The sequence below is a fragment of the Lepisosteus platostomus genome, chromosome 1, assembly GCF_059453375.1.
Source record: "Lepisosteus platostomus isolate fLepPlt1 chromosome 1, fLepPlt1.hap1, whole genome shotgun sequence".
NCBI lineage: Eukaryota > Metazoa > Chordata > Actinopteri > Semionotiformes > Lepisosteidae > Lepisosteus > Lepisosteus platostomus.
In genome coordinates, this window is record NC_142611.1 from 59,216,528 (window position 1) to 59,240,297 (window position 23,770).

The following is a 23,770-nucleotide window of genomic DNA, read 5'->3' on the forward strand; positions in this document are numbered from 1 at the left end:
ACAGTCTACCAAGGTCCTGTCGTCTCCTATTCCACTATGTACTGTAGCTCCACAGCAATAGATATCCTCTCATTGTGGCCTGTTGGAAACTTGTATAGTTAAGAGAGTTACAGAGATGCTCCTACAAAGAATATAGCCAATGTAGGGTCCCCATTCTGCAAAGCCCTTACTCTCTCTCCAGTTAAATCTAAACAATGCATTTACATTCTTGTTGGATTTCTCTTAGAAGGCTCTTTAAACTGCCATTTTGAGATTTTACAGAAACATGTTTCTTGGATCAGTTCTTACTTACTTCTCTGACTAAGCCGTATCCTACTTCTTTTTTTCCGCTATAAGGTTTATTAGGCATGACCAAGTGAACGTGTTGCTCTCCCTGAAGTATGAAATAAAACATGCATAATTTAAATTCTGTAATTAGGATATTAATCAAATCTAACTTTAGTTCACAAAAGAACTATGCCTTATGGCAATTTACTGTATACAGTGTAGACAGTGTAGACTATAAACTAACAGAAAGTTAAAACATCAGTTACCAATTTCTCAAGAGTTAAAAAGATTTTAATGCAGTATTCAATTTATTTATTTCACTCCAAAAATGAAATATTTCTGTGGAACTTAGAATTTTTAAATGAATTATTATGGAGCAGTTATATTTCTAGGAAAAGGTTCTAAATTAAAATATGTTATCACTTACAATCTGTTTAGAGCCAAAAGGGGAAAGATTCTTGATGTTCAATAAAATTCCACAAGCACTTTAATTTTATTTTTGGAAGTGTTGGACATTTCATTTTCAAACCTCACAATAGACAGCCTTTATTAAGGTGTGACTCACCTTGACATTGATTTGGATAAACGGGCTAAACACATTTTCAGTTGGCCGTTGTGAGCTTAACGATTAGGCTGATCATAGACCAGGCAGTCCGTCATTCAAGGAGATTACAAAGAGCTTTACTGTTCAATGACAACTGTTGTTTTATCGACATCTGTATATAATATAAGTACATACAGTATGTAATAACATTTAAAACTATGAATGATACTGATAGTGATTTCAAAAGTACATACTGTATTGGAGGTGAGACTATTTCAATACATAAGATAAGATCACTTTATTGGCCATATACAATTTCTTGTATTAGGAATTTGTCTTTTTGCAAGACAGGGAGAGAAGCTTGGGTCCAGAGCGCAATGTCAGCTATTTATGCAGCGCCCCTGGAACAGTTGGGGTTAAGGGCCTTGCTCAGGGGCCCAACAGAGTAGGATTCCTCTGCTGGCCACAGGATACGAACTGGCAACCTTCCAGCCACAGGCAAAAATCCTTAGCCACAGAGCTGCTGCAATGCCCCATCATGAAGTATGGATGAATTATGACACTTTAGAGCATGATCTAATACCCCATTAACATGCTTAATTACTAATGATGTAACTATAAAAAAAAGAAAACGGAAACCTTAAGTTTCAATTTGGCTCTTGAAATTCAAATAGACACGCTTCTTTGAAAAACTATTTAAGATCTTTCATTTTAGACCCACCCAGTTTGGAAATGTCTTTTCTTTAGAGTTTTCTACACAGAAACAATTCCTGTCATGCATAGGCCTAATTAGAAAGGGACAGACTTGCTCCTCCAACCTGCCCTCCCATCGAAGCCTTTAACACACTGCATTGACAAAACTACTTCCACTTCGAAACATTTTCAAAATCTCTCCATCTTGCCCTACACAAAGCAGGTCATCATCTAGATCTTATTTTCTCTGGAAACTACCCAACCACTATACTCTATGCAATACCTCTAGACTATTCCAATCCCTGTTTCATATCCTTCCCTCTCTCATGTTTCCTCCTCCACTTACTTTTCCTCTCTCTGTCTCCTCCTATACCTAGGAGGGTGGAGTGGTGGCTCTGTGGCTAAGGATCTGTGCCTGTGGGTGGAAGGCTGCTGGTTCAAATCTTGTAGCTGGCAGAGGAATCCTACTCTGTTGCGCCCCTGAGCAAGGCCCTTAACCCCAACTACTCCAGGGGCACTGTACAATGGCTGACCCTGTGCTCTGACCTCAAGCTTCTCTCTGTCTCTGTGTCTCTTGGAGAGCAAGCTGGGGTATGTGAAAAGACAAATTCCTAATACAAGAAATTGTATATGGCTTATAAAATAACATTATTACATTACCTTTATTTCACTGTGCTCTTCCACCTCCCATTTACTCATTCTCTCCTAATTCCACTCTGTTCTCTGCTCTTACAGTAGTTCATCCTTTGGCTCCTTCTGCTTCACTCTGCCCTTACCACCCTTTCACATTTCAGAGTCTCCTCTGTTTCCTGTTCAGTGAGAACCAAGCTCCATGAGCTGAAAATAAATGGAGGACATCTAAATTGCCCTCTGCCTCAGTTCTCCATTGCTTTTCCTTTGCTTCACCCAAAAGCACTCGATGTTAGCATTCATCTTTTTCAATCATTCATGCAGTTTTCTACCCAAAACCCTTGAAATCCTTTCTCTGTCTTTTCCTTCCTACTCATCCCTCAAACCATCGCATCCAAAAAAATTGCCTCCTTTCTTTTCTCTGTAATCTTCGTGCAGAGGCTTAATGTTTCATCTGTTCCCTCACTACCACTCTCCACCTTCAGCCTACTCACTCGTTTCCATCTCCTACTGTGCCTCTACTACTGGTCCCCCCTCTTTCAGGGTCATAAACCAGCTTCCACCTTCACTGCTGCCCCCCATCTCCTTCCCTTTATTTCCCCTTAACTTAACACCTCTCGCCTTCTCCTCCATTTTTAAATAGACCCGCATTACACCTCCTCCAAAAAACCCTCTCTTGATATCTTATTTCTTCTTGGCTGGGTGGCTTATTCCATGCTCTACATAACTGTGACGATTGTAATGTGATTAGGAGGTTATATCCAATGTACATCCCAGGTGAATTCAGTATTACTATCACATCAAAGGTGGCCTGGGTGACTAAAGAAACCAACGCCTAGACTTTTGTTCACCTAAACAAAATATCCTACTGTAAAGCCCTTAAAGATTTTAGACAATATCTCACTTTACTGCAGCACCTCTAAAAACAACATGTAATAACAAAACCAATTATAAAGGATATTTGTGATTTTGATCTCTTCACATAATTTATGGATTCCCCCCTCTATAACAGCAGCTATTGTTCCAATACCTATCCCTTTTCCTGTCCACTACTGTACTAGTTTTGTTTAGTACTTGTATAAGTCACAGAACATCTGCTCTATAATCAGATTTATCACTGTGTAGCTAAGGTGTGTGGTGATAAAGTGCTAATGACTGTAATCACCTGGTTTGCTTTTCCATGGGGCCACTAACAGATATGACAGGTGGTTAGAGTAAAGAAATAAGACATTCTTGTGGTTAGGGACATACTTCTTGTAAACCTGTAGATAAACCTGTAAATGATGTTGTATGTCTTGAAGAAGTAATTTACTTTTTCCTGTCAGCCTCACTACAGGCTTCCCCATCAGTATTAGTTCTCCAGGCATCCCAGTCAGCCTACTTCCCTCTCTGTGTCTGCATCTGCCACTCTTCTTATCTTACCCTTCTAAAAGCCTCCTGAATCCCAAGTCCTGCAGTTAGATCTCAGCAAGTCATTCTGACTGCGGCAGTGCACAACAACTGGCAGCAGTGTAACAACTTACTTATTAGCCTTTCTTATCAAATAACCATGATAATCTTTGTGCAGCGGCAGTCTTTGAAGCTACACATGTTTACAGCCTATAAAAAATGCTGTATTGTTCAGACAATATGATATGGGGGAAATGGGGGAAGTGTAGTAAAAAAGTTCAAGGTCTATCAGACGTCAAGCTATGAATGACTACTCATGATGAAAGATTCAATTGAAATTCTTCTGATAGGCTTGTTTCTCAGATCATTGTTGAATGAATGCTTATGCCTCTTAAAATGCCAAAGGCTGTACCAATTAACATTGTTTTTACAGTGACTTGGTGCTCATTGTTTCAGGTGATAAAGCCTGTAGACACAGAAATCCTAAAAAATGGTTTTAAGTATATTTGAATAACACTGTATATTTGCTGTAGTATAACTAGGTAGATACTGTTGTGACTGACGTGACTATCGATTTATATAAATGTTTATCATCATTACTTTCTTCTTTTTATAACTAGTTTGTTGATAACTTTACCCTTCTCTGAATTACATTGCACTTAGTGGCTTACAGTTTCAGTGATCAACTGTAACTTTAAAGGTGTTTAAGCATCAGTACTGGAAAAAACATGGGAATGAAATGATACATTTTAATGAAATATTTTAGACCCCTTTTTAAAATTTCAGTTCAGCTCCATCCAGCTACAGTAATAATTTAGTATAACTTCAGAGATGTTGCTCATTAAAATCTCACAGAAACTGAATGGTAAGTGTAGTATTGGTTGTAACTTAAGAAGTTAAAAAGACACATAAGGTATGTACATTTCTAGAAGGTTTCTTGTAACAGAACATAAACAACAGATTCCCAATGGACAACTGTGCTAAACCTAAGAAAATAACAACAACAACTTCAATTTCTTAGGTGTATTGTACTATGAGCTCATCTGTACAAAACTTAAATTATACCCAGGAACACTGCAATTAAAAAAAATATTTACAACTTTGGAGGTATTACTGTACATGAATGTGACCACCACTAGCTACTCAGCAGACAGCATCTATTCTTATTAATAATAGCTGCTTTGTACAACTCTTCCACCAGTACCAGGCATGAGAACAGTGGTCTTTGAAAAAAGAATGTGGTACCAAGGCTGTGCTTTGCCATATTACATAAACATGGATCGGAGCAAAACAGCTCATTATCCACAGCACAGAGCCCACTGACAGTGGGAGCTTTGTTACGAGCACAAACTTGTTGTGCTTTGTTATGAAATGGAATGAACACAAATTTGTGACTTCAACAACTGCATCTGTGATGTTTTTGTGTATCAGCAAGAGAGGGCACATCCCTGCAGCTTACCACATTAACTGTGATTGTCACGCGATAATAGCCAAACGGTTAGTTCTCTATCGACAATGATCCTCACACACCGGTCTTTTCTTTGTTAATGAGTAAACTACTGTCTCTCATAAACCAACAAACACACATGGCTATATTTTCACTTTGACATGAGAAACAAATTGATATGGTGAAATGTTTATCTATGTTTGTGTGCAGTATTTCTACCCCAGTCTAAATCCCTGATAACTGCAGGAAAAAATTTTAACAGATGGGGGGAAATGGCATTTAAAATGCATAACATCTATTTTAAAATACATAAATCGATGTAAAACCTAAAAGTAGACCACTTAAAGGCATTATAGCTACAGTGACCAAATTTAATGGGTTACATAGCTAATGTTAATGAGTATGAAGCTATACTCTTGAGCGGGACCAGTCTGTTGGATAAAACGTTTAGAGTAAGCACAAAAAAATAAAAAGAGTAATATAATGCTTGTTTGTTATGAATTTATCTGGATGTTACATTGTAATTGTTCCATACTGTCACTATCTGTGGCTGAAAAGCTGATCAACATATTTGTGTTCTCTTGAATTGACTATTGTAATGCTCTACTCGCTGGGGTATCTAAATCTACTCTGAACAAACTGCAGTATGTCCAAAATTCAGCAGCCAGAATCCTGACCAGGTCTAGTGCAAGTGTTCACATTACTCCTATCCTGGAGTCCTTGCACTGGCTTCCGGTCAAATTCCGCGTAGACTTTAAAATCCTCATGCTCACCTACAAGGCTTTACATGGCTTGGCACCTCAATACCTGTCTGAACTTTTATCGCCCTACTCCCCACCTCACAACCTTCGCTCTTCTAATTCTGGTCTCCTAACGGTCCCCCAAGCCCGTCTACATTGTATGGGTGACAGGGCCTTCTCCTGTTATGCCCCCAAGCTCTGGAACTCTCTGCCCAAGGATATCAGAGAGTCACCTTCTCTAAACTCCTTCAAATCCAGACTCAAAACATTGTTCTTTAGAAGAGCCTTACTTAACTGGTTCCATTTTTCACCCCTCTGCTCTTCTTAGTACCACCATCCACAGTCTCCTCTATATATTGTAATTGTGTTTTACCTTGTCTATTCTTCTTATTTATTGTTGTTGTAAAGCGCTTTGAGAAGCCACCTTTAAAGGCGCTATATACAATAAAGTGTATTATTATTATTATTATTATTATACCCATAAATCTGTTACTCCCCTTCTTATTAAACTGCTAGTCACACAGACATACATGTTCCTAAGCAACAATACAGTGTGTTAAGCTTATCCAATATATAAAAACACAATAAAAAACTGGCAATATTTTAAATATATATACTCATTTTTTAACTTTTTTTGTCTTGTGAATGTGTTCATATACAACCGCTAAGGCTTAAGTGTTGCATGGTAAACGAAAGTGTAGGAGATAATACCAATCGCATTAAAAGATACAGATTTCAAAATGTCTTTTCAATAGTGTACAGAATCTGCAGAAATACATATCTTAATTTGAAAATTCAATGATATCATTTAATCACTAAATCTCATTTCTTACTGCATCTTCCTAATCTCACTTCAACTTTCAACCCTCTCTGCCATATTCGCTTACCTGAAGAAAGCAGCTCCCAACTGGTGAGTGTTCTGGGACAGACACATTATAAAGCTGGGACTCAAACATGGGCACATTGTCATTGATGTCTTCTATTTGGACAGTGACAGCAACTGTTGAAGATAAAGATGGGGTTCCCCCATCAATGGCCATGACTAAAAAATTTATAGTGGCGTTTTTCTCATGGTCTAGAAGTGATGCCGTAGTGATCAGTCCAGAACTGGAGTCTATGTTGACTAGGTAAGTGGGGTGAAGATTTAAGACTGAATAACGGACAACTGCATTTATTCCTTCATCCAAATCTTTAGCATGCACCTGGAGAAGGCCAGAGCCCCAAAATGCATCTTCTGAAATGTTTACTGTATAGTGACTGACATCAAAAGCTGGAGGGTTATCATTTATATCTGTCACTTTAATCAAAAAGATCTTCTCACTCCACAGTGGTGGTTTGCCAAAGTCAGAGGCAACAATCTTCAGCTCATATAGATCTGCCTTCTCCCTGTCCAAGGCTCCATCAATACAAAGAAAGTAGAGGAAGTTATCAGATGACTTTAAAGTGAATTTTCCATCTCCACCTTCCAGAGACACATGAAGCAGTTGACTTTCTCCAAGGTCAGGATCAGACACTGATATCCTAGCCACATAGTCTCCTACAGCAGCCCCCTCAGAAACCTCAGCCTCCCCCAACTCACTGAGGAACATAATGTTAATGAAAGGGCTATTGTCATTAATGTCCAGCACCTTGACTATGACAAATGTGCTGCTGTACTCTGGCTGAACGCCATCATCTCGGGCTCTGATTATTAACTCATGGAATGACTGGGTTTCATAGTCCAACGGTTTATTCAGGCTGATTACTCCAGTGCTGTTATCAATAATAAAAAGCTCATTTGGGTCACTCTGTCGTCGATTAATCTCATAGATGACCTTCCCATTGCGTCCAAGATCTCTGTCCGTTGCGGAAACCTCGCACACCGACGTTAGTGTCGGTGCATTTTCCCAGATAAGCGCCTGGTATTTACTCTGATTGAACACAGGAGGGTTATCGTTTTCATCTAAGACATGGATGTTCACCTGCAAAAGCCCTGTCTTTGGTGGACTGCCCCCATCAAATGCCTCTATGCTTAGACAGTAAAAGTCAGTGGTTTCTCTGTCCATTTGTCCCACAAGAATGAGGTCTGCGCAGTATAAATTGCTTGCTCCCTTTCTGTACTCCACCTTAAACAGTTTTGCAGAATCCCCTTCAATGATTCTGTATCCATGGATTCCAAATTCTCCTTCATCCTGGTCTAAAGCTGTTTCCAGCTGGAATCTGGTGCCAGTAGGTGTCTGTTCAGAAATATTTAAGTGCACATTTTTCCTTGGGAAGACAGGAGAATGGTCATTCACATCAGTGACCACAATCTTCACCTTTACAATTTCCCCAGTTAATGCTGCTGCCACAAACTCATACTTAGCCCTGCTCTCCCTATCCAGAACTACAGCTGTAGATATTATACCAGTGTCTCCATCAATGTCCAGGTCTTTAAACACAAAAGATTCTCTGCTCTCAGATATAAAAAATCCACTATTTGGTGTTCTTTCTGGTAGTCCAGCTCTTATGTCCCCAACAATAGTGCCTGCGGGAAGCCCTTCCTCAACAGATAAGCTCAGATTGTACACCTGGGCAGAGGAATGTCTGCACAGCCAAGCAATTGTAAACAGTTTTAGAAACACTGAAATCGCGGTCCAAGCGCTATGTATTCTCCAAGTGTCCATTTTATAGGGCGTGGATCCTCATTATTTTAATTTAAAAATGTACTTTTTTACAGAAACTACTTACAGAAAAGGCAGTCATTTCCCGGAGCAGAGGCAGTCTGGACAGATCCCATACATCATTGTAGTCAGGTAAACTTTGTCAAAGTTTGTGATGCAACACGCGCAACAAAGTTCCAGAGCTCATTTTCTCCACAAAAAAAAAAAGGATTTTAAGGTTTGCATTTAATCAGTTTTGTGCTGGCAGTTTCCTCAATTATCCCCTCCGAAAATATTGTAAACTGGCAGCAATCGCAAATGATGTTGCTATTGAAACACTGACACCAGATCGTCCTGTGAAACGGAACAATCCACAACTAAGCACAAGCTCCCCACTGACAAGAGCTTGTCCCTGCTATCACGTGTCTTATTTACCACGCGTAATAAAGCCATCAGCTTTATCTAGTATAGCAAGTTGGCAGAATGACTAATCTGTGTATGTACTTCTCAGATGTGTTACGCAATATTTCATAATTATTATTTATATTTTATATACAGATTTTTACCCATGTCAGGATGCTTGTAACTGAAAACATAAATAAGTAGATAATTCGTGAATCCATATTGTATAAATTCATTGTTGAACTTATACATTTACCAAGGAAGAGAAACTTCTTGTACATGCCGTCTTCAGTACAAGGCAGTTACTATTTTTATTTGAAATTTCGCTAATCCTGAGGCTCTTTCAAGAATAAAATTGAACGCATTTGTTCATCACAATCACTGTAAATGTGAAGTTCGTTGTAATAGAAAAGTTGAAACAGCAACCATAAAATATAATGTTTTACCCGCTGCAATTGCTGTTGCTGAGTAACATTATGTTGGTTGTTTTCAAATGTGGTGGATCAAATGCGTGTATAATGTGAACCAGGACCGGTTAGGCGAACTCGGAGACTACCTGGGCTCCGAGGGCACCAGGGGGCTCCCTCAATGTGCAACACAACATATTTTTTCGTCTGCACATTCAAATATGAGATAAGCATCCCCTTCCAGTGGCTCTGTTGCTGCTATTCTAATCTACACTATTTTTTAGTATAATTAGTAATAAATATTGCTAAGTGTGAATGTAAGTGTAATCGTTTATTTCATTGTCGATGTATTAAATGACTCATCTTCGCTGTATTTAAAATGACACTATCGGGGCGTTTTCAACTGCTGCTACAATGCTGTTCGTTACAGCAAGTGGTAAATTACAGAAAGTAGTACATGTTGTGTTGATTCATATTATTAATCTTTCATTGCATCTAACTTATTAAATATGTGGTATTTTACCTGCGATGCAGACTAGTCCAACATACTACGAAACAGCTTCTACCTCCAGGCAATAAGACTGCTAAATAGCCAACCTGTAGCTCCTTAGCAAATCACCTGTAATTTGCTACATGGACACAATTCTCACTATATTCAGCATAACTGCACTACATGTATATATTGCATACACCATGGACACATAATAGCTCTACTCACATTGACTTTTATTCAATTTAAAAAATGTAACCTCAAATTTGTGATTTTTGTGTTTTTGTGAATTTGTGTGATTCTTGTAATTTTTGTGAGCTCGCAGAAAAAGTCATTTCATTGCCAGCAACTACTGCTGTACGCCGTATTGTTGTACATTTGATAAATAAACTTTGATTTGATTTGAGACTAATCCTGTAATTATTAAAAATTAAAATCATGTAGTTGCAACTTGTAAAGGCACATTGTGCTCCAGAAGAACGTTCCTTATCGTGCAGGATAAGCGATCTGGAAACGTACTCCAAATAAAGTCACTGTAATAATACAGTACATCTGTATTTCATTTAGTGAGTCTGTCAGATGCATGTAACTAGCGAACGGTAGACAAGTCAAATTTTCTCAGGTAGACTACTTGAGATGTTCTACTAAAAATTAAAACATTCACGTTTCGAGATATTTCTTTTAATGTGAAAGATACGTCATCTTTTTAAAATGTGTGCTACTTATTCTTGTAAATTATTATGTATTCCTCAAAGGTGGATAATTAAAGTTTTTTAACTATATAATTCATGTATTTAATTGTTCTAAATAGTAAAAATAAGTTTGGGGTGGGAGCTGATAATGGTAGCATCCGCTCAAATTATGATCTGGCCGGTCCTGGCGTTACCTTCAAATCTTATTTCCAATTCGTAACAGTTGTGGATCATGCATCAATCCAAAACTTTTCCTGATGAACATCTAGGCTACCACCGCCCTCTACAGGTATTGTTCTTAATTACGGTTAAAAAATCATTTTATTTAAGCCCCTCTACAGAAGCAGTTATGGGTTACAAGATGAGGGTGCCCATAGCTGGTCCTGAATACTCAGAGTCCTGCAATTTTGATAGTTTAAACAGGACAATGCACAGAAATTCGGAAAGCATATTAATTTCTCCTAATTGAATGATTTCTCTTAATTGATTGATCAAATTATGTCATTCACAGTTAATCTGACATTAAACTAAATAGGGCCTGGCTTTCCAGGAGCAGGACTGAAGTATTATTTACACTACAGGTGTTAGCTTTCAGGTTTGGTCCCTATCCTTCTAAAAAGCTATTACAGCTATAATCACAGTACAAAAAAAAAACCGAGATGAATTCCTGATCATAAGAAAATGTCGTACTGTATTTAGACAGATTAAGGGAACTGGATTTTACGTACTGCTATTGAGGATACCTACTTCTTGCGTAATCTGTTACTACATACGGAAAAAACGTGCACTGATCAAGTATAATTAGGCAACTGTTTCAAGATCAGAAATGCCATAAGTGGGACACAAGTAGAAATTAAGCTTAGGGACTCTTGAGAAGCCCTGGTCTGTCAGAACAGCAGCCGGTGTGGGGGAGGCTACTGTAATATGGCCTTTCGTGACTCCAGCTTACCAGAGCTCAAGGAACTTGGGAAAAACTAGCTCAGCTAGGCAGACAGCTGGCAGATCTTCAGGTAAAGGGCTTTACTTCACCTAAAACCTCAACAATCTTTCTCAATTTTACAATGTTTTATTTAGCCATAGTGAAGAGTATATACTTTTATCTAGGTAGCGTGATGGCACTTTCTTCCAATTCTATATAATAAACTGCATGGGATGTTCAACATGGCTAGCAGCCATATCACCCTGCAACTCACAACTCACAACTCACAACTCGCAACCCACTGAAGCTAAGTGGATATGAGCCTGGTCAGTACCTGGATGTGAGACCTCCTGGGAAAAACTAAGGTTGTTGCTGGAAGAGGTGTTAGTAGGGCCACCAGGTGGTGCTCACCCTGCGGTCCATGTGGGTCCTAATGCCCCAGTATAGTGACGGGGATACTATACTGTAAACAGGCGCCGTCCTTTGGATGAGATGTAAAACCAATGTTTTCCTGACTCTCTGTGGTCATTAAAAATCCCAGGGTGTTTCTCGAAAAGAGTAGGGGTGTAACCCCGGTGTCCTGGCCAAATTTCCCCATTGGCCCTTACCAATCATGGCCTCCTAATAATCCCCATCTATGAATTGGCTTCATTACTCTGCTCTCCTCCCCACTGATAGCTGATGTGTGGTGAGCGTTCTGGCGCACTATGGCTGCTGTCGCATCATCCAGATGGATGCTGCACAGTGGTGGAGGGGAGTACTCATTACCTGTAAAGTGCTTTGAGTGGAGTGTCCAGAAAAAGCGCTATATAAGTGTAAGCAATAATAATAATAACAGCTTGGCTGTTATCTTGTATCCTATTGTCTTTGTGTCTCTTCATAATCATATCTTTTACTTGTTTGGAAAGTTCTTTCGTCTTCATTTTGAGTCTCTTTTTGGAAAGTCTATACCATGCTGTTGGACCTCACCGAGAGAGGGGTATTTATATTTAAAAAAAGAATTGACAACAGTTGATACACAAATTTCTTACACGGGTGAAGTCAATCACCAAATTGCGTGACTTTTGAGGTCATGTAATGCACCTGTGTAAATGTGAGCTTACAATAACAAGAGGTATGAACATTTTTTTAATTTTATAAATTGTTTTTAATTTTAAGTAAATTGTGGAAAGGTTTTGGAACATTTGTTTTGACCTGGTACTCAATACTTTGTGGATTAGTGCCTAAAAATCCTACTTTAATAATATTTCAAATTCAGAATCTGTAGCAACAAATGGTGAAAAATGTGTTGGTGGCTGAATACTTTAAGGCACTATATATATTACACCTTTATCATAACCACGCTTAAAATGGAAAGGGAAGAACTAATATAAAGAGGACTATAAAACAATTCTGATCTATCCTCATCTGGGGCTTCTTCAAAAAAACTGAACACATCTGACAGCAAATCTTGTATATTAATGAAGAGAAGCACTAAGTATGGACATGAGAATATTGTGTAGCTTGTGTGCCTTCTTTCAAAAACTGACATTGCTGACAATGTCAATGCCAAACTGACATTGCTGACAATGTGACATGGCTGACATTGTGTTAAATTCAAGAATTTGTCTGCCAAAAATCCTTGATGTTGATGATGTAAAAGTATAAGTTCATATACTGAAGACTAAATGTTTTTAAGAGTGCTTTAATGTATATTAATAACAAAATTATTAAAACATTCCAAAGGATAACCAAAAGGTATGTGATGGTAAAAGTATAGAAATATTTAATTTGAACAGATGTACAACAGGATCAGTTAAAGTGATGACTAGTTTTAAATGAAAAAAAGAAATAGTAAAACCATTATTCTGAAATAAAACACTGATTGCTTTAAAATCTCTTCCGCTTGATAATTTCTGGTTTCCAGTTGACAGGGTGAGACTCTTCAGTCTGAAAATAGAAAAGAGAAAGTCAAAATCATTTTAATTTATAACTGAGTTTTCTTTAATTCTGTATTACTACTTGGCTCACTTCTAGTATAACAAAGAATTACAGCTAAAAAACACGGATGCTGAAAAAGTCTCTTTGCAATGTACATCCTTGTGATTTCATGTCTTGTATGCCTTTGAATTCTCTGATATCCCTTTTAGATTATTTTAAATTTTATGACTTAAACACCTTAAACCTCATTACAAGGATGTTATGACTAAACCCCAAACTCACTGCTAGAGCATTAGGTAAAGTACATCATGCTTTCTAATTAAGTGTACTGCAGAAGACCACATAAACACATAAGTGACTTCAGTCTGCATAGGGGAAAAAAACAGATCCTTACCGCAGTGTCATCCTCTCTGTAAACTTTGATTGTTTTATCAGCCTCAGCCGTGATCAGTCTGCTCTCCGAGTGATCAAAAACACAAGCAAAGATTCCCGACTCGCTGTCCAGGGAACCTGGCTGAACAGCTGCGTGAATTCTTTGGAAGTTGTAGCCAGTTCTCCAATCCCACATGTGGATCGTACCATTGTCAGCTGCAAGAAAATGCAAGTATGAGGCAGACTAATACCTATATGCATGTGATCATACTAACTCTCTACTACTTAAAATAACTGAGGTTTCAATTAAAAGTATATACAATTATCACATTTCATTTTGAAATGCTTCAAGGTAAAACACAGACTACAGTGTTTGATGCTTATTTTAATAATAGTGAGGAAAAAAGACAACATTTCTGACTTACAACAAACATGCTAATTGCTTATTGAGCTGGACTCACAATCAAAATTAACAGATTTCCATACCTCCTGATACCAGGACTCCATCAGAGTTCACAGCCAGTGTATTGATAATGGCATTATGACCAGAAAGGTTTTGGATAAAATTTCCATCTGGGAATTTCCATTGTTTAATGTTGTCAGGAGAGCCAGAAGCAAAAGTATACCTGTGTAGAACAGGAAACAGTCATAGTATAGTACACCCTTAACTATACTGAATCTTTCCATAGTTCCCAAATATGCAATAATAGTGCTAAAAAAATAACATAGTAATTTTTATAATAGTCAGCCTCAATATCGAGTACAAATCCGTGATCAACTTCCAGTGCTAAATACAATGCTCCAGTGCTTCAACAATGGACATTTTGTTCTGCATGGTTCTTATAGGCTTAGACAGATAAGGAAAGTAATCAATACCTCAAATTTGGGCACTCTATATCACAAACAAAACTAGACCTTTATATTTTTGTGTTCACTCCTTATCACCAGCAACCAGAAGCATTCCACTTTAAGGAATGTCCTATGCTGAGATGTTAAAGAGCTAAACTTTTTAGTCTTGAACAGAGTAGACTAGACAGAGACCTGTCTAAATTATTCAAAAGCCAAAAGATGACAAAAATTCATCGTGGATACAGGTATCAACTAAATTATTACTAATTACTTACTGTCTTGGATGTAAGACAAGGGCTCTGACAGATTTCTTGTGGTTTGTCAGTGTGACTCTAGTCTTTCCAGCAACTAGATCCCATAATCTGATGGTTGTGTCATGGCTGCCTGTTAGAAGAAGGAAAATCAAACAGGACAATTACGCATGGGTCCACAAATTGAAACCAAAAAATAAAACCGGTGAATACCCAATTAACATATACACCACACACGGAAAAGGTAGACCTTTTTAATTTAAAATAAATTAAGTATAATGTTACAGGAGATACAGTGCAGACTGCTGCAAAGGCATATAGAACTGATGTCACTATGCACCTGTACCAGGGACTGCAATTTTCCTGGGCACCAGGAGAGTCCTGGGTTGACTACCAACCCTACTCCAGTGATGCAAAGACAGACGTCACTACCACTTAGGTGAGGTTTTCTAGTCGTACCTGACTAGTAACATGACTCGGGTTTCAATTTACATGGTCTTAATTACAAAACCCAACCTGTGCTCGAGGTGTGTGCCTTCACCAGCTGAGACACTTGAAAGCTATTATAAAAGTATTGGAAGCTAATTATAATTCTGTTACTAAATATGAACTATTTTTAATGAGAAATACAGAATGAAAAAATGTAGGGTCAATACCAAGAAGAGCTGCATCTCTGAACCCTGAAGTAGAAAGAAACTGGAATGGTTGATGGGTGGAAAGCAGGCAAAAGACTTCAAGACATGACATAAAAACAGGCTTACTGGACTACAAAACCTTGAAAACATTCAAAAACACTCAAAATCAATTCACTCTTACCTGTAATAATCTGTGGTTCTGCTGACTGGCATTTTACTGTGGCCACTGTGTTGGTGTGCCCTGATAGTGTGTGCACGTTAGCCTTTGTTCTGATGTCCCACACCTACAAAGAAAAAAAAGTATCCAAAAGCTTAACACATAGCCTGATCCTCCATGCTCTCAAACAAAATGGCATTCGAGCAGTGCAATGCTCAATCCAGTCCAATCTTGGTGACCAGCACCATCATATAACAGAAAGTTCAAATTTCAAGATCAAAGTGTGAAACAGCATTCTATACATTTTTTTTAATTCAGCATTCTCTTTGTCACGATTACAGACTCAAATGCAGCAGATTTGATACATACCCTGGCTGTGGAATCTCTGCTACAAGTCACCAGAACATCGATTGTGGGATGCAGGTCTAAATCATACACAGCGCTTAAATGCCCATGGTAATGCCTGATGACCTAAAAATGAAAATGGAAACTTTAGGGTTTCAAAGACAGATTACCATCAGGTCCACCTGTAAAGACTAAAAGGTTTGTAAACTGTGCAATTTAACCATTACTGTGTTTATTTACACATTTTTCTACTTATTGTTAAAGAAAGAGTCTGGATGTGAATTTTTATATTAAAGGATGTTCTGTCATGGGAAAAGGGAAGATTTCAAGCATCAGGAATTATAAATGTAGAATGAAAAAGATGCACTAAAAATATGCTGTAAAAATATTACCTTGTTATATTCAAGATCCCAGCATTTAACTTGTTTGTCCTCTCCACAGGAGAAAAGGTATGGGCTGCGTGAACTGACTGCGACACCTCGGACAGTGCTAATATGTCCTGTGAGTGACAGTTTCAGTTTTCCACTTGCCAGGTCCCAGATCTGTGGAAATACAGGTTTTAAGGGTTTTTATAAAAATAAAAAATTCCATGCACCTGACCCAAAGTAAAAAAAAAAATATTTTATAGTAAAACAGTACAATAAAAGCATTTAATACACAACCCTAAATTTTGAGTTCATCAATAAATTCAAGCAGCAGCATCTACCATTTAAACAGAGAGAAAAGGAGTGCTTACTTTTATAGTTCTGTCAGCTGAGCCAGTGACAAACCACTGATTGCCAGGCTCTACAGCTATAGATCTCACCCATCCCAGGTGACCACTGATTACCTATGAAAGACAAAACATGTGCTTTTTAACATATCGATGAACAGCACCAAAAACTTAAAAGCAATTTACTGTAGCTCACATGCAAATAAAAATATTCCTACCCTGTACAGTTTCCAAGGTGGGTGCCACTGAGGTTTGGGCATGGTTGGGGCTTTTCTTGTTGCTAAAGCAGAATTCTTTGTCCCTACAGCCTCCATTAGAGACTACGATGTAAGGAAAAAATAATTAGGTACACATTTTGACAACAAAAAAAACTAATAAAAACTACAGAAAAAAGGTGACTATTTCATTAGTATTTAGTGTAGCCAAAAGCAAAACAGAACATATTACTTTTAAGTTTCATAAAGCAGTAATTCTACAATGCAACCATGCTGTTTTTCCAAGTACCAAGCAGGGATGATGGCATTTAGAATGAAAACTCACAAACATTCTTACCATAGAATGTGAAGGGGGCTGTGTTCTCTCAGCACTGCCAGCATGTCTGTGAATATCTCCTATGCTGGCTGCAGTTCGGTTAGCATCTTGCCTACAAAGCACAACAATTTCCTCAAGTTATAGCACACAATTTAAAAATGAGACAATCTTACCAATTACGTGCCTCTAAACTGACCTCCCAATATGGTCTTTATTATAAATTATGAAAACACAAACACTTAACACCTAAATGTGTCAAACAAAACATAGAATTTCATACAAAGATTGTTTTAATTGTGGTAACAAAATGACTTGTCTTACCCTTGTAAATACAGATTTCTTTTTTAAAAAATTTTTTAGAAATATATAAGTGTTAAGGAGACCTAAACCATACTGAGCACGTTGCCACAGAAACAGTGTAAGAACAATTAAAATGTCTTTCCATGTCTGATAATCACTTCTCAATTACAATGAGAAGGCTTTATGGGGAACAATTCCAAACACTCTTGTTTGCTTTTCAAGATTCGTAGCCATGTTAACAGATATAACTCTATAGGAGAGGATTACAATACCTTGCTTGTGATGGTGGTAGTGCCAATGCCAAAGACTGAATACCTGTGTCACTAGGCATTTTCTGTACCTGTGTATCAGCAGTCAGGGCTATACCTGCGAAAGGGAAGAGGGAGTGAAATGCTGTTAATATGCAAAATATAATAAAAAGCATGTAGCAGCAATATAATCAAATTCATAATGAAGGATAAACAATTTGGAGAAAAGAGCAGAATTCACACCTGGTCCAGAGGGGTATGGATGAGTTCCAGTAATAAGATACTCTGGATCATGCCCTGAAAAAAGTCAAATGAAAAGGTGCTCAGATTCTTTTTTTCTTATTATTTATATCCGGTCATTGTTCTCTCAATGTTTCTGCAATATAACTGGCTTAACTCAACAAAACAAGAACAACAAGACAACACAAAAACAAAATAAAAACCTTTGAAGAAATGCCTGTAACCTGAGACACTTACCAGGGTTTGCAGAGAAGTTCTGTTGGCCATAGGGGTCAGAGATCTGGAGGGAGCCCTTGTCTTTGCCCTCTTTGAAAACTGGCATGTGCAGCACAGCACTGTACTCCGTACGCAACTTGACGGCCATCTTGACCTTGTGGCTGACATAAGATAGCATTAGGTGAAATGTGAGCAACTCAGTACAAAGCTTTATAACAAAATGAATTAGATGGGCTTGAAAACACCATTAAAAAGTTGCACTCAGATGCGGACTCAAGTAAATAAAAAACAGCCATCCCCAATCTTGTTCACATGTTTTTCGTTATAACCTTTAACATATCATTTGTGACTTATCTGGACATGTTAACAGTTGTACCCAGCTTTTATTCAGGTGCTGGAGCATTAAAGAGACATGGAAACCCTGCAAGCACACCAGCCCTACATGAACTGGACTGGAGATCCATTTTATGGATGAGACCATTTTATGTCTCAAGTTACATGCTTAGTATTATTGTATATTTTTCTAAGCATAATGTATAATAATTCTTATTCCTTACTTATAGATCTTCAAACAAGGACAACTTCAAAATTCCAGATATGAAAACAGCTATACCAGTCCCTAAAGCATAATTATTTTCTGCTCCCAGTTTCTGATTTTACTTTACTACTACAAATTTAAGAGAGCACAGCACACAAGTAATACAATCTTATTTTGAAACACACCTCATGTAAGATATGAGATACCTACAATCTTGAGCAGGGCTACACAACCTATAGGCTCTACATTCCACTCCAATACCAAACTGTGCTACCACCAGATCATTACTTCATTGCTAATTATTAGTATTATGATTAATAAAGCAATTCCAAGAGCTGGTTAAATCAAACTAGTGTAGTGGAGTCCCTGGTGTGGTCCTGATGCAGAGGGCCACACGCTTTGAAGGATTTACTGTAGTTTTTCTTCACATTACAATGCTGACAAAGCTCAACAAGTCTTAGGATATCAGCCACCACAAACAACAAGAATACCACTGAAATCCACTGGAAAGTGAAAACTGTAAAGTTGGATTTGACAGATCTAATACGTTTTCAAGATGTAGAAATACTACAAATAGTATCTATTAATACATTTTAAAACCTCACCTTTCTTCATCCATATCAATGGGCTTCGCATGATCAGCCACGAACATATCATGAGTGCGCTTGAGAGATCTGAACACCAGTGTGTGCACAGAGTGCTTCTGTACCTCCTAGAAGATATTATAGGGCAGGCATGATTGTAAAACATTTCTGGAATAACAGCTACAATTCAGTATATTAATAAACACCACAGCCTGAATATAGGTTCTTGAAAATGTATTGAATTGTTTTAACCACACTAACTAGTTAATAGCAATAAACTATTTTATATAGTGCCTTCAAATGCCTTTATTTTATAGTGACTTTGTGGCTTCACAAAGCACTTTACAGAAAAAATAAATAAAATGAGAGCATACAACAGATACTGTTGAATTCTGAACATATTATAATTTTTTCAATGTGGATTTAGACACTGGCGAGTAGGGCAAGACAGTAATCAATTTGAGTTAACCAACTTGAAAACGAAAGTGATGACCAGCTTGTAAGCAAGAGTTAGCAACACCATAGGACATAGTGTGGCAATATTTCTGAGGTGGAAGAATAATGTTTTTACAATGTCCTGCACATGTGGGTCAAAACGTCAAGCCTGGATCACATATCACCCCAATTGTCATCTAATTAATTTGATAAAATACTAGATGCAAGCATTCAAAATCCTCTTCCGAAAACGTCACTGCTAAACCAACCCAGATTATTTATTCAAAATTAATATTGAAACACCAGAGGACACGGGTGGAAACTCCGTGAAAGTGAGTGAAAAAAAAAGTGGGGCACTTCTCTACAAAGAGGGTTGGGGGAGTATGGAACAATAATAAACTTTATTTTAGACAGTGTCTTTAAAAGGAACTTATCAAAGGGCTTTACCATAAGAGAAACAATTAACAAGGAGAAGAGGTAACAAAATTAGTACAATTAAAAACAAGCGTTTAAAATGCAGAAGAAGAGGCAAGGGGCACACAGAACCAGCTACTCAACGCCGCTGCTGAAGCCGATACCTTTGGAGTCTTTCAAGAAACCGCGGGATGATATACGTGGATAAGTAAACGTCTAACTAGAAAATGTTGTAACCTTTTATGTTCTTAAGAGTCATCTCTCTACCCAAGTAGACTGACATACTGATTTATATTTACAAATAAGTACATCAATGAAAACTGACTGAAAATCTTAAATAAACGTATCGCTATTCAGACGCATACATCCATACTAAGACCCTTTTTACGACCTTCAGATTCCGCTTCAGCCAATTATTTCGTATTTATCGGGCAATCACACACAACTAAAACACCATAGTAAGACACCAGAGGGGAAAAAAACATAACCATAATCAAATCTTAACTACTACAGAAGATGTTAATTACTTAAGATTCTACAACAAAACAACTGATCTATAATCTCTAATTTATATAACCTTTAATTCGTACCTTTTAAAACAAAAAAAGAAGCGTATGCATTATACTGGCCTATACAACACATTTCATTTCAAAGTTCAAACATATTTTCCTTTTGAAAAATCAAAACATAGAACAAAACGAGAAAGAATATAAACAATTAATTACCTCCGCCATAGCTGAAGACAAATCCTTTTCACTCGATTACGTTTTTAAATCTTTTTTTTTTAACTATTCGAAAACGTACCACCGACAAATAACAGCGCGCACACAATATGAATACAGAAGGAAGGAAAGTCTGCGTTCATTTCCGCTTCCGGGGATAATCAAATCTCGACTGTTAGGAGATCGAAACACTCCTACTGAGTGGTACAATAGCGACTCCTACTGTAGCGGAGGGCAAAAATATATTCGTTAAGAGTTATATACCGTACATTATACAGTAGTTTTTAAGAGCAAAAAATGTCCACAGAACTTCTAAAAATATACCAAATATATAGTTAAAATTAAAATAATTAAAAAATTATCCATCATTATAAACATGGGCAATAAATGCTATAAAATACAAGAAATTATGATTGCTTACAATTACACTGAACCACCAAACACTCTAGCAGAAGCATCTTAGACCCTGGTCCAGTTCCCTAAATTCTGTAGATCACTGTAAGTCACACTTTTCTAAGGCTTGTGAACACATTGGTCAATCAAGAAAGTAATTTATTCAATAAAAGTAACCCTGGTCCTAGTTGAGGTCTAGAATGTACAGTACTTGGAATTTTGTTTCATGTGGACTCTACAATACAGGATTTAAAGAGTCACCTGAATAATTATTCACAGATGTTTTCCAAGCCTTTAGAAAATACCTTATAGGTACTGAAATGTTTTCAATTGGGGCTCTCCGGGACAGTATTGGAGACCAAGGTTTTGGACAATGGAGAATTAAAACTATTAACTAAAAATAAGCCAGCTGAAGTAAACATAAAAATATGTTTCTACTGTTTTTTTTTAACAACGCATAATAGTAACGATTTGAGAATTGATAAAACATTGTGTAGGGATTTCACATTTATCATACAGTTCATAGCTCACATATTTATAAATACATGCATTTACAGTAAGTATGAAAAAAGGCTGTGGAGCTTTTAGGTGTGGCAAGAAGAGTGTAAAAAATTATCAACATCCAAAATGTGTTTATTCTTTATTTTTAGTTTTCACTATGGAAATAGACTTTGCTTATTCCTTTGCAGCTTCCACACTGACGCAACTCACCCTCTAATCTCTTCATTTTATGTGTTGACCATTATACAGTAGCTGATAAATTTGTGCCTATATTGCTACTGCAAAGTCTCTAGCATGCAATAATAACAGTGAATTTTTCCTTTAGCCAATGGATTATATTGTTTTTACTATAGTATTACAATGTTCAAGAGTACACTCTAATATAATGATAACTTTTATGACTGTATAGAGAATATTGTGGTTGAGATAACAAGACGGTTGATGGCATTGAAGAGTTCTCTCTATTTGTCAGCAGTATTTCAGTATTTATTTACACAAAGTAAAATAAGTACTTTTTAAAAGTGCTATTTTATTCTCACGATCTACATATTTAAGATTTCGTGCTAGACATTTGAAATGTTTACCAAACAATCTCCCTCATTTGACTTTGGTGTGTAACCAACAAAAGGGCAAAAAAAAATAGCTATACGGCCACTGCTGAGTGGAGCTTGTAGGATGATAAGATGGAAACATCTGTCTAGACGGAGACATACAGTATGAAGGAAGTGAAACTCAGCTCTCTGATCCCCCATACAACACAGGTTTTGCAGGCAGTAGTTGAAGTGTCCTACAGGGAGCTTGTGTGCATGCCATGAGTAGGCAGGCTTGAAACATAAAAAAGGGAGATAACTGGGTGATGAGAGGCAGCAGTCAGAGGAAACGAGAGACACACCCCATAGGGGTGGCATCCTCAGAGCTTTTGGAGTTCAGCCATTTCAAGGCCTTATTGGAGACAGACCGCAGGAAAACAAAGGACACATAGGAAAATGTTATGCCCCTGGACACCCAGGAGCCCATTCCTTCAGTAAAGGCAGGTAGTGATAGTGGCTGACTCTATATGTGAGGTATTACATGTAGAGTCTCATCCGTCTCATCCGTCTTTCGGATGAGACGTAAAACCGAGGTCCCGACTCTCTGTGGTCATTAAAAATCCCAGGGCCTTTCTCGAAAAGAGTAGGGGTGTAACCCCGGCATTCCTGGCCAAATTTCCCATTGGCCTTTACCAATCATGGCCTCCTAATAATCCCCTTCGATGAATTGGCTTCATTACTCTGCTCTCCTCCCCACTGATAGCTGATGTGTGGTGAGCGTTCTGGCGCACTATGGCTGCCGTCGCATCATACAGGTGGATGCTGCACATTGGTAGTGGTGGAGGGGAGTCCCCATTACCTGTAAAACGCTTTGAGTGGAGTGTCCAGAAAAGCGCTATATAAGTGTAAGCAATTATTATTATTATTATTATTATTATTATTATAATAATTATTAACGTTGAGAAGGAAGCCTCCTAGAATAACAGTACCACTGTAATGCAAATAGGCTGTTTTGTGACCAACAACAAACACCACTCCTCCACCCTAGCTGTGAAGATTGTTCCTTGAAAGTTCCATATAGAGAAACTATAAATCGAATCAATGAGGGGGAACATGCTTCCATAAAAGATGCCTCTACTCAGCATCAGAAGCATTTGAACAAATACAGCATCAAATGTAGCCATTGCCATAGGCTTTTCTATCATTGTACTAGAAGGGCCTTTCTGTTTTGTGCTACTATGTGAAGATTCTATTGAATACACTGAAAGGTTGTGAGAGATGGCTTTGTAAGAAAGCCATCATCTTGGATGAAAGACCACTGGGAGGTGGTAGTAGACTTGAGATGAGCTAGGAGGGTGCTGTTGTAGGCAAGAAGAAGGGGACAAAACTGCAGAAGAATGCATTCAGTGATGCAAAGCAAAATGACTGAAATAGCTACACTGTATGTGTTGTTTTTAAACCTTTTCCATAAAGGATTAATAGTTTGTAAAGTGAACGGCTACCTACACTTAAGATAGCAGAAGGTTTGAAAGAATATAACACAAAACAAGTCATGAGGGACGATATAAATCGTCACTTTAAACAAAAAAGGTTTGTTTTTACTTATGCCTGTCAGGGAAGAAGTTTCAATAAAGAT

The 23,770-nt window shown here is 37.7% G+C and overlaps 2 protein-coding genes across 4 annotated transcripts in view; both read right to left on the reverse strand.

Moving 5' to 3' along the window:
* dchs2 (dachsous cadherin-related 2) overlaps nt 1-8,736 on the reverse strand; it is a 53,452-nt gene extending 44,716 nt beyond the window's left edge. The window contains exon 1 of one of the 2 annotated variants that reach the window (XM_088633223.1): nt 8,420-8,736. In XM_088633223.1, coding sequence (XP_088489349.1) covers nt 8,420-8,434 — 15 coding nt within the window. In that variant the 5' untranslated portion in view covers nt 8,435-8,736. Of the gene's footprint in view, nt 1-6,597 lie in introns of both variants that reach the window. The other variant, XM_088633222.1, reaches the window with a different exon arrangement.
* A 4,245-nt stretch (nt 8,737-12,981) lies between these two features.
* On the reverse strand, nt 12,982-20,858 carry plrg1 (pleiotropic regulator 1). 2 transcript variants are annotated; one of them, XM_088633225.1, is made up of 15 exons: nt 20,714-20,858; nt 19,161-19,267; nt 18,039-18,178; nt 17,805-17,858; nt 17,586-17,679; nt 17,035-17,125; nt 16,701-16,802; nt 16,507-16,599; nt 16,163-16,312; nt 15,795-15,896; nt 15,450-15,552; nt 14,658-14,766; nt 14,020-14,159; nt 13,556-13,749; nt 12,982-13,170 (listed from the first exon to the last, which is right to left on the reverse strand). In XM_088633225.1, the coding sequence occupies exons 1-15, from the start codon at nt 20,720-20,722 to the stop codon at nt 13,111-13,113; spliced, it is 1,548 nt and encodes a 515-aa protein (XP_088489351.1). In that variant the 5' UTR covers nt 20,723-20,858; the 3' UTR covers nt 12,982-13,110. The 2 variants fall into 2 exon arrangements, with proteins under 2 accessions (XP_088489351.1, XP_088489350.1); XM_088633224.1 differs by having other exon boundaries at nt 17,023-17,125.
* Between the last annotated feature and the right edge of the window lie 2,912 nt (nt 20,859-23,770).

Excerpts from the sequence above, each read along its gene's own strand:
- plrg1 (XM_088633224.1), bottom strand. Across the intron at positions 17,126-17,585 it reads CTACCACCATCACAAGCAAG|GCAAGATGCTAACCGAACTG; the intron begins GTATTGTAATCC and ends TGTGCTTTGTAG. Across the intron at positions 13,171-13,555 it reads ACAGAGAGGATGACACTGCG|ACTGAAGAGTCTCACCCTGT; the intron begins GTAAGGATCTGT and ends TTCTATTTTCAG.